The 12,259-nt window shown below is 34.5% G+C and overlaps 1 protein-coding gene across 2 annotated transcripts in view; it reads left to right on the top strand.

The window, feature by feature from the left end:
* The window catches only part of GCA (grancalcin), a 34,597-nt gene extending 26,807 nt beyond the window's left edge, over positions 1-7,790 (top strand). For both annotated transcript variants that reach the window (XM_047869115.1, XM_047869116.1), the window contains 2 exons: positions 3,848-3,906; positions 4,535-7,790. In XM_047869115.1, the coding sequence (XP_047725071.1) occupies positions 3,848-3,906; positions 4,535-4,561 (86 nt within the window). In that variant the 3' untranslated portion in view covers positions 4,562-7,790. The remainder of the gene's footprint in view (positions 1-3,847; positions 3,907-4,534) is intronic.
* Positions 7,791-12,259: the final 4,469 nt, after the last annotated feature.

Here is a 12,259-nt window from a genome sequence, read left to right as displayed (position 1 = left end):
AGAATTATGGAACATGAGAATAGACTCAGGGAACACAGTGGCTTCATCAGATATAATAACGTTCATATTATAGGAGTCCCAGAAGAAGAAGAGAGAGAAAAGAGGGCAGAAAATTTATTTGAACAAATAAGGGCTGAAAACTTCCCTAATCTGGGGAAGGAGACATCCAGATCTAGGAGGTACAGAGAACTCCCATCAAAATCAACCAAAGCAAGCCAACACCAAGACATACTATAATTAAATTTGCAAAATATAGTGATAAAAAATCTTAAAAGCAGCAAGGCAAAAGAAGTCCTTAACTTATAAGGGACAACCCATAAGGCTAGCTGGAGATTTCTCAACAGAAACTTGGCAAGCCAGAAAGAAGTGGCATGCTGTATTTAAAGTGCTGAGTGGGAGGGGCGCCTGGGTGGCTCAGCTAGTTAAGTGTCCAACTTCGCTCAGGTCATGGTCTCACAGTTGGTGAATTCAAGCCCCACGTCAGGCTCTGGGCTGACAGCTTGGAGCCTGGAGCCTGCTTCGGATTCTGTGTCTCCCTCTCTCTCTGCCCCTCACCCGCTCACACTCTGTCTCTCAAACATAAACATTAAAAATAAACTGAAAAAAAAAATAAAGTGCTGAGTGGGAAAAATCTGCAGCCAAGAATACTTTATCCAGCAAGTCCATCATTCAGAATAGTTGAGTTTTTTAGACAAGCAAAACCGAAAGGAATTAGTGACCACTAAACCAGCTCTGCAAGAATATTAAAGGAGACTGAGTGCAACAGAGAGACCAAAAGTGATGGTCTTGTCTAAAGACAAGAAAGGATGAGAGAAAAATCTCCAGAAACAATGACAAAACAAGTAATAAAATGGCACTAAATACATTTCTCAAGGACTATTTTGAATGTAAATGGACTTAACACTCCACAATCAAAAGACATAGGTTGTCCCAATGGATTAAAAAACAAGACTCATCTATACATTGCCTATAAGAGACTTGTTTTAGACCTAAAGACACCTGCAGATTGAAAGTGAGGGGATGGAGAAAAATTTATCAAGCAAATGGATGTCAAAAGAATGCCAGAGTTGCAATGCTTATATAAAACAAATAGAATTTAAAACAAAGACTGTAATAAGATATATAGAAGGGTACTTACATCATAATAAAAGGGACAATTCAACAAGACTATCTACCAATTTGCAAATATTTATGTACCCAACATGAGAGCAGTTAAATATATAAAACAATTAATAACAAACATAAAGGAATTAATGATAATAATACAATGATAGTAGGGGACTTCAACATCCTGACTTACATCAATGGACAGCTAATCTAAACAGAAAATAACCAAGGGAACAATGTCTTTGGATGACACTCTGGACCAGATGACTTAACAGATATATTTGGAACATTCCATCCTAAATCAGTGTAAAACACATTCTTTTCAAGTACATATGAAACCTTCTCCAGAATAGATCACATGTTAGGTCACAAATCAGGCCTCAGTTATACAAAAGGATTGAAATCATACCATGCATCTTTTCCGACTACAACACTATGATACTGGAAGTCAACTACAAGAAAAACAACTTGGAGAGATCATAAATATACAGACATTAAACAATATCGTACTAAACAATGAATAGGTCATCCAGGAAATTAAAAAAAAAATATGTGGACGCAAATTAAAATGAAAACACAATGGCCCAGAATCTTTGGGATGAAGCAAAAGTAGTGCGGAGAGGGAAGTATATAGCAATACGTGTCTATCTCAAGAAGCGTAGAGCCAGAAAAATTAATCCTCAGATGTTTGTAGAACCACAAAAGACCCCGAATAGCCAAAGCAACCTTGAAAAAGAAAAGCAAAGCTAGAGGCATCACAATTCCAGACTTCAAATTAGATTACAAAACTATAGTAATTGAAACAGTATGGTGCTAGCACAAAATTAGACATAGAGATCAATGGAACAGAATAGAAAACCCAAAAAATGACCCCACAATTCTGTAGTCTGTTAGTCTTTGGCAAAGCAGGAAAGAATATCCAATGGGAAAAAGACAATCTCTCCAACAAATAGTGTTGGGAAAACTGGACAGCAACATGGACCACTTTCTTATACCATACAAAAAAAAAAAATTCAAAATAGATTAAAGACCTAAACTGTGAGCCTTAAAACCATAAAAATTCCAGAGGAGAACACAGGCAGTCACCTCTTTGAAATTGGCCATAGCAACTTTTTTCTAGATATATCTCCTGAGGCAGGGGAAACAAAAGCAAAAATAAACTATTGGGACTTGATCGAAATAAAACACTCATGGGGTACTGGGTTGGTTCAGTCAGTAAAGCATTCAACTCTTGATTTCAGTTCATGTCATGATCTCATGGTTTCATGGGTTTGAGCCCCGCATCGGACTCTGCACTGGTGGCATGGAGCCTGCTTGGGATTCTCCCTCTCTCTCTGCCCCTCCCTCGCTCACATTCTCTATGTGTCTCTCAAAATAAATAAATAAGCTTAAAAAAATAAAACACTTCTGCACAGCAAAGGAAACAATCAACAAAACTAAAAGGCAACCTATGGAACTGGAGAAGGTATTTTCAAATGGCATGCCTGATAAAGGGTTAGTATCCAAAATATATAAAGAACATTATAAAACTCAACATCCAGAAAACAAGTAATCCAATTAAAAAATGGGCAGAAGACATGAATAGACTTTTTTTGCAAAGAAGGGATCCAGATGGCCAACAGACACATGAAAAGATGCTCAACATCACTGTTCACCAGGGAAATACAAATCACTACTACAATGAGTTCCCCACCCTTAACAGAGTGGCTAAAATCAACACAAAAAACAACAGGTGTTGGTGAGGCTGTGGAGAAAGGGGAATCCTCTTGCACTGTTGGTAGGAATGCAAACTGGTGCAGCTACTCTGGAAAACAGTATGAAGGTTCCTCAAAAAGTTAAAAATGGAACTATCATACAATCCAGTAATTGCACTATTAGGTATTTACCCAAAGAATACAAAAATCCTGATTCAATGGGATACATACACCCAGATATTTATAACAGTATTATCTATAGTAGCCAAATTATGAAAAGCCCAAGTATCCATCTATTGATGAATGGATAAAGAAGATGTGGTATGTATACACAATGGAATATTACTCAGCCATCAAAAGGAATGAAATCTTGCCACTTGTGACACAGATGGAGCTAGAGAGGTTCAAGCTAAGTGAAATAAATCCATTAGAGAAAGACATATACCATATGATTGCACTCACATGTGGAATTTAAGAAATGTGCAAAGGGAAAAAAGAGGCAAACCAAGGAACAGAGTTTTAGCTATAGAGAGAACAAACTGATGGTCAACAGAGGGGAGGTGTTTGGGGGGGTGGGTTAAATAGGTGATGGGGATTAAGGAGTGCACTTGTGATGAGCACCCGATAATGTGTGGAAGTGTTGAATTACAATATTGTACACCTGAAACTAATACTCCACTGTATGTTAACTAGCTGGAATTTAAAGAACAACTTTAAAAAAACCTTAAAAACATTTATTTTCATTTTTATTAATTATTTTGAGAGAGCACAGGAGCAGGGGAGGGACAGAGAGAGAGAGGGAGAGAGAATCCCAGGTAGGTTCTGCACTATCAGCACAGAGCCTGACACGGGGCTCAAACTCACAAACCTCAAGATCTTGACCTGAACCAGAGTCAGATGCTTAACCGACTGAGCCACCCAGGCACCCCTAAAAAATCCTTTTTTAAAAAAATTGAGAATGAAATTAGTCATATTTTAGAACCTAGGGACACTAAGCATTTACAACTATATATTTAAAATTGTGATAAATTTTTGTTTGTTTAAAGATTTCTTTAGGAGAAGAGACCACTTGCAACAAGGGGTTGTGAATTTTGTATATGATGATGTAAGTATTCTGGTATTTACACTGTTCCCTAGATGTGTTCATAATTGTTAAAAAAATTTCAGAGGTCTCTGGTACCAATAATGGGAATAATATATTTTATAGACCATATTCCTTTTCTGAATTTATCAGCTAAATGCAAATAAAAGGTTAAATACTTGTATCAATATCAAGTTGACATTATATTATAAAGGTACTTCTAAATTTTATGACATGTTTTTGGCAGTTCACCTTTCAAATCATTTTTAAGGGCAAAGCTACCATTTTTATAAAGAGTAGTTTATTTTTTGGTAATCTTCAAGAGGAAATTTTCATCTATGATGATAAATTATGAAGCTGTTCATTTCTCATTTCAAATGGTTGCAATTAACCTGATTCCAGTGTCTTTTTTTTTTTTAATTGAAACTAATTATATTTCACATGTACTTCAATGTTTCAGGGTTTTTGTTTTGTTCTTGTTATGAGGAAGTTAGGGAGTCAACACTTCCCTGCTAGTACATACTGGTTTAAATTACAAACCTTGGAAACTTTAAAAATTTACCCTCTTGTGAAAATGTTTTCATGGAGTGTAATTAATCAAAAGCAAAAAGCCTTTTGTTGTTACCAGCTGATGATTTTGCTTATGTGTTAGTTTTTGCAGGGTACTATGGCAATTTGAATGTCTAGAATTTGAAAGCTGAAGAAATACTGTGAATTTTTTTTACTTGGAAGACATGAACTGGACTACTTTGAATTTGATGCTTTTTTGGCTTTTCCATGTTTCTACCTTGTTATAAGTCTGTCCTATTTCTATGTGTTTTTACTTTAGTGCATAATTTAAAGCAATACAAGAAGTGTTTTTGTATTTGGAATAGTAGTGCTTTTAGGAAAGCTGTTCACTTAACATATCTTAGTATCATAAAACATTGGTATATGATGAATTGATGTAAATACCTTTTAGCCTTAATTTTTAACATTGTAAATCCAGAAGAATGTATTTACAAGATAGATAATATAAGAAGCCAAATGTGAAAGCCTAGATAAAGCTAATGTATACTTACTTGAAGGTTACAAATTATACATTGAATTTTTTTTCCTTGTTGTTGGTTTTGAAGGTGAACTAGAAGTCTGGATTTTGTGCCATATTTGTAGAAGGGTTTCTTTATTCCTTGGTTGCATAATTTAAGAAGAGAAACTCACTGGTCTTTGCCTATGAAGAAGAAAATCGTAGTTCCTAAAATTTTGTATTACATCACCTTAAGTAGACTGCAAATTAATATATAGAGAAATAAGGCTATAGGAAGCATTTTTTCCTTTATTTTTTTCAGTGTATATTTTTCTTCAATATGCTTTATTATCTTCTGTGGAAAAAAAAGTTCTTAACAGAACATACGTTTTCTCTCTGCATTTTTTTTTTTTTTTATTAGTGATGACCTAGAGGGCCTAAAATGGCATCTTCCTTTTAAATCTAGACTTTCTGGAAGTGACACATATTTTTAATGAGATGTCAACATTTCAATGTATTCTATTAAACTAAATTGTTTCATATATAATGCCAACTGTTTACGAAGTTAAAAAAATCAAGTAATCTACTAATTTGTTTAGATATTCAGAAACTGTAAGTTCACCTTTCTTGACAACATTAGCCGCAGGTTTTGGCATTGCTAACCTGGCAAGTCGTTGAACGCAGGTGTGTAATGTGGGGGGTACTGACCACAGCAGGCACCACACCCTGTTTCAGAGTGGCATCTCTGTGGAAATTGCAAAGTGGTCATCACATTCTTAGCATTTCGGACCCCTGATACGAGCTGTTGTAGTTAATCCTGCCCCTTTCCTTGCAAACACTCTTAAGTCTTTCTTAATGAAGATTTGAAACACCATGTGTTTTTCTCACACCTTAACCGAATGTCTTCCGGCTTCAAATGCAAGTACAAATTGACATAATTTTAGTATGACTGGTGACCAAATTAATTATTCTTTTTAGAAAATTCCGGGTTTCTTAAAGGATGGAGGATGAATGGTAGCATCTTGAAAAAAAAAAAGTTTCGTAAACTTACAGACTTTTAAATCCACTTTTACTTTCAACAGTCCTGGAAAGGAAGTATTGGGTAGTTATTTTCACGTTATATTTTTATGTAATTAGCTGTCAGATTCATTTGGTCAGCAGTATAAACGTGTGAATAAATAATCCATATACTTTTGTCCTCTGGCTGCTAATTTTTTTTTCCATGAACATATATTTGATAATGTGAGAGGATGTTAACTGAGGTATAAAATAAAATACAGTATTCTAATTAGAAGTGTTGTAGAAGAAACTAATGTAAACACACTCTTACATCATTCATGTTGAATGAGGATGATAATATGACTCAGCAGCCTGGTATCTTAACATCCAGCTTATAGGTAATTGCATTGCTGTACCGTTCTGACATCAGTTATAATATTTCTTACTTGTAGGCTAATGGTTGAGGCTAAAAACTTTAAAAATGATATATGATATTATTCATTTAAGTTTCTGCCAAATGACACTTTGTATTAGAACTCTTCATATGATTCTCTAACTCGTCCTTTTCCAAAGGTGTTTCTGTGAATTTTGGTCATGGTCAGTCTGTGAAGCTGTTTCAGTGACCAAACATATTTGGGAAATTCTCACCCTTTTCAGGGAGCTTGATAAAGCCTAAGGTACAGAAAATCCTGTTTACTTCTGTTTGACATAGTTTGTTCCAAAAATTTTTGACCACAGAACTCCTTTCTCTAGCAGAACTAATTTTCCATGCCAATCCAACTTGTCAGACAGTTCTTTTGCACTGTCCGTTAACTAGATAATCTTATAAAACGTTAGGCATAGAGGATATTTTAGATGGAGTTTTTATACCGAAATGCAACTCACTTTTTGATGCTTTAAAGATAATTGATGTAAACAGACATCCATTACCAAAGTAAAAATCAAATAGTCTTATGATGAACAGGGACTGGAATATGAATATCGTATGGTAGTTTGTACTGGTTAACTCACACCCAGTTTTCTTGTAAAGAGTAAAATATTGAATAATGTACACTCTTAACATCTAAGTGCTTTTATTTATACAGTAAACGTGTTTCCATGTCATTTTGAGAATTTTTTAATAAGCATTCAAATAGCTTGCTGTAAAGTTTTGTATCATACAAAATCTGTTAACATATATGAGATGCTTCAGTTCAAATAACAGTGCAGTTAATTCACCTCCACCTAAAAAACTGCCAAATGGTTCAATGTCAGATATTGCACTTCTATTTTGAGTGGCAGTTTACACCTTTTAAATTATATCAAGGGGAAATAAATACTGTTGGAATCTTAATTTGGTCCACTTTAAAGTAATTTCAAGGACTGTGCTCATTTGATCTATTTAAGCATGCATTCAGAAACAAAAAGTAATTTAAAAGTGTCAAGTAATATATTTATTTCCAGAAAAGGTATTCACCCTGGAAGAAAGTAGAATTTATTAATGAAGTTCAAAGTCTGTGCAGTTTAAAAAATGACAAACATCAATTTATAATTCTTTCTCTAAGGAAAATATACAAATCAAGTTCACTTGTACTCTTACGGCATTACTAAACTGGACAAACTAAATGAATACAATTTGTCAGAAATGTGCTTTTCTTTTGTACTTTTGACAAATTCATAGATGATATGTTTTCTTGAATTTGTAGCAGATTTCTGGGAAATTAATAGGAATAAATTTGTGAACATCTGGTAATTAAATCTAGTGAGTAAAAATCCAAGACTTCTTTCACGTTAGCATTTTTTATTTTCTTTTAAACTTTAAAATGCAGCCATGGGTGTTTTATTACTTTGAAACTTGTATTAAAAACCACATCTTTTTGATTTTGTAAGCACTTTGAAATAAATGTACAATTCTAAGCTATCATCTAAGAGTATGTCTAGACTTTATAATAAAATTAGATGACACAAAGAAAAAACAAATATTTAAAACTTCTGTTATAGTGATGAATGCAGAGAAGATTTTAAATGAATACTGTTTAGGTAATTTGTAGTATAGAGTAAGGTTACATCATCATATATGTCCATATATTAAGTTAAATATTTCCTGTAATTTAGAATACTGAGCACAAAACTACTTTCCAGCAAAACATCAGGACACTTATGAAAAATTTGTCTGTCTCACTATCAACTCATTATTTGGATGCTGGGAAATCTGTGCTTTTGTTTCTGGCCATTTCTTTTTCTACTTGTTTTAAAAAACGTATTTTACCGGCATCTAATAAAGAAAAGAGCCTTATATTGCTTAACATTCCTTTTACCCAGGTAGCTTGGCAATGTACAGCTTTGTGTATTATTTTGTGAGCATTCAGGAATAACTTCAGGTGTGCTTCTGTAAATCTGAATGTAGAGTAAGTAGACATTGGCAGCACTCCTACATTACTATGATGCACCAGACAGTTAGGGGGTGAGGAGGGTCCTTGCCTATGTGCTACTTACATTTCCAACCCTTCCACAACATCAGAGATGGTGGCGATTTGGAAAGCTTACAGGAAATGAGAATTTTGGCTCTGTCATCATTTAATAGCTATATTCAGAGACAAATATGCCAGGAATTAGTACCTTCATCAGATAACACTGTTGGGGGGGGCGGATCCCAACATTTTCCCTTAAGCATGAAAATATAAATATGTGCTTTACAGATACATGCAGTCATTTGCATTTTAGCTGGCTATATTTAATCACATTTATATTGCTATGATAACTGAAATTTCAAGACATAACCTGAACAGGTATGTATGTTCCAGAAACATACTAAATAAAGATCCATATTCTTTTGAAAATCATAAGCCATATCAGAAAATTTTCGGGTTAGCCGAACTTTTGGATGCATATTTAATTTCCCAAAGCTATCTAAATGCATCACCCTCAAATCTCTCTTCTGGCAAGAGATTTTAAGTTTTTAAATAGCTTATTCATACTTTGATTCTTTTTCTAATCAGCCTCACTTAGAGATAACAACACGTTTGTTTCTGCTAATCTATATTTGATTTGGTTTTTCATTTATTAAATAGCGAAATGTTCTCTTGGCTTCTTAAACCTAAAAAAATGAATGGTGGAGAATCTAAACCACTAAACAGAGTAAATAGTCCTTAGCTTAGAAAATGCCACATTATGACCAACTGATTTTGTGGAAAAGGTTTCTCTGAAGATAGATGCTTTTTCTTAAATAATAGATAAATGATTCTAGGGGAGGAATTAGAATATATGAAACATAGGCAAATGAAAATAATGTTATCTGGATATTTTCATTCTTGACGAAAAAAATGAACCATCCACGCATTATACCAAATGTGTCCCATGTAATTTGAAGCCTGCTCAGTTATCAGAAATTTTAAATAATGGAACGGTAGACGTTTTAGTCAATTACCACTGTGTGCTTGACAGTCAATAGTAAGTGAAATGTTTTTACAGTTCTTTAATTTTAGACGTAATGCTTCTACCACCCAGTCCAGTTTACTAGTGTCCCAGTGAACTCCGTAAAACCGCAGTGGCACTGTTGCAATTATGGGATTTCGTGAAGTACATCAGCACCACCATGCCTGTATCTAGCACTCTACCTAGTAAAATGTTGGAAATAGTTGGCTTCTCTAATAAAAGCTAGCTAATGAGATTTACTTTCTTTTTCCCCAAAATAATTTCTTTTACAAATTCTTGAATTTTCATGTATAAATAGATCAGAAAGTATATGCTTCGTTCTTAAATTATGTATATATACTATATTTTCAATACAACTTGTACACTTTTAGCTACCAAAAATCTGCAACCATTTTTACATGAAATTTACATTTTTCTTATTTACAGTTATTTGTAGATTATTGCAAAACTAGTTGTGCAAGTAGATTACACTGCCAATACCACATACCAATCTTTGAAGAAAATATTTGCTAAAAAATAAATATATCCGCACAGAGTATTTCAAAAGCGTCATGATTTCATGCTACATTATGTGCATAAAGACTAGGAAAAAGTATGTGTTTTGGTAGATTGTTTCATTACATTTAAAGCATTCCAAGGTACTTACTACTTAACCAATGTGAGTGAACTTCTTTTTATCAGATGACTGACATTTTCAAATGATTACACGCATTAGTTTTTGAAATGTATTATTGAACTGGCAAACATTCTGGTATATATTTTTCTATCAAAATCATAGAATGCAAATTTCAGCTAGAAGGAGGTGTGTCTAATTAAAGTCAGTAGGTACCCCGGAGATGAAAACTAGGGTTTCCTCGGTGTTTTTATGTTTGGAAAAAGGGTGCCGTATTCAATGTTATTGTAACATTGTATCTTCTGAAGAGACTGTGGAGGAGGTAAGTATAAGATGACCAGTCCTTAAATTTTACTCCAAAATAAATGAGGTTGATGAGATGGTGTGGAATTTTCTTACATATACTCAGAATACTTAATACAGTGTCAATACAAAAAGTATATGATTAAAGTGCTAACAGGTGTGATTATTTTTCATTTAAAAATGATGCATACAAGGGAAACACCAAAAGTGAAGGTTAAACATACAGTGTTTTAAAACCATAGTTGTACCAGATTATTTTGTATCTCTCAAAATATAAATTAACTAATGAAAGTCACAAATGTCATGACTTCATGACTACCAGTTAGGAATTCAGCTAAGTTTTGACATTAGCTTTTCAAGAAAAATCATGTTAAATTTGCCACTTCTCATAATAAATATTTTATTGGGAGCATTTCTCTAATACTTGCTACTCATTTAAAAGTTTGATTTTGATTGCTAAAACAATGAAATCAGTCAGTTGATCATATGGTTCTGTGTTCTTAACATTGCATTCCTACAGATGTTTCATCCTATTCATAGTGATAATGTATTTTAAAAAATGTCTTGTTGGGGCGCCTGGGTGGCAGAGTCGGTTAAACGTCCGACTTCAGCCAGGTCACGATCTCGCGGTCCGTGAGTTCGAGCCCCACGTCAGGCTCTGGGCTGATGGCTCAGAGCCTGGAGCCTGTTTCCGATTCTGTGTCTCCCTCTCTCTCTGCCCCTCCCCCGTTCATGCTCTGTCTCTCTCTGTCCCAAAAATAAATAAAAAAAAAAAAAACGTTGGAAAAAAAAAAACTGAAAAAAAAAATGTCTTGTTAGTCATCTCTCTCAACCTCCACTTAATAGTTTATATAAATAGGCCTTGTGATAATTTCTTTTCATGCTGTCAATTATTAATAATTCATGTCTTCCGTGAATTTTCTGTATTGTATATTCTTAGAGCAAGTGTATTTGTACTACAGAACATGTAATGAATTATTCTAAGGTTGGGCACTGATCAGTCACAACAACTAACACCTTACAAAGCATTTTAAAACATCCTTTTAGTTTTTAAAATGGAAACGTCACTTTGTTGTAAGTTAAGTGGAACCCAGGGACAGAAGCTTTGAATGAGAACACTTAAGAAGTGAGGGGGTAAGGGGTAAAGTACTGCATACCTAGAAAACCATCACAACTCAAATATAGAATTCTATGGATGTTGGACACCGACAATTTTTGACAAATACGGGGATGCTATAGCAGAGGATAGCTTTCCTAACACTGGTGTTTTCCTACTCTGAGTAAATAGATCTTTGAGAGCCGTGTGAGAATCACTGTATAGATTTTTGTCAGAGTGGGAATGCTGTCAGTGTTGGGTAGGGGGAGGAGCCATGGAAGGTTTTCAGAAGACCTAGGTCATGCTACGGCACTGCCACCATAATGACACTGTATTTGTGATGATGCACAAGTCACATAAAGAGCTTATAGTTACGTGGTGCTTTATGGTTTACAAAGCACTTCCATATATGTACTTCAGAGGCTCCCCAACACTCCTCAAGATATTTAAGACATTGCCTTCATAATTTTGGCTACTGGGGCTCACCGAAGGTTTGTCCTAAAAGTGGAGAAGGTAGGATTTTAATTCAGGTTTATGACACCAAGTCTCTTGCCATTTCTACCATTGCACACTGGACTTAGGCAGGCAGTCTGTTTAGCGTATCTGTGCATGATGGTGTGGGCCTAGAAGCCTGCAAAGGACCACTACAACTATAAATTCTATTTTCTGAGAAAATAGAAAGTGTATTTTCTTTCAACACTATTTTGAAAATGCATTTCCAAATACCCATCTGGGAACTACGTCATGGATCTAAAGAGGGGCTTCCCCAGTGAGCCGGTCTTTACAGACCACTTTTTAGTAGCACTGAATTCAACAGATCACTGATTCAGAGTACACAGGTTTGTAACAATGACATTCATACTCTCACTATCATTATAAATAGTATTACTTTAAAGCTAAAAACCTAATAGTGCAAAATGCAATTAGAGAAAACAATAGCTACTCT

This window comes from Prionailurus viverrinus, chromosome C1 (genome assembly GCF_022837055.1).
Source record: "Prionailurus viverrinus isolate Anna chromosome C1, UM_Priviv_1.0, whole genome shotgun sequence".
NCBI lineage: Eukaryota > Metazoa > Chordata > Mammalia > Carnivora > Felidae > Prionailurus > Prionailurus viverrinus.
Note: the sequence above shows the minus strand (reverse complement) of the source record. Positions and strands in the feature narration are given on the sequence as shown.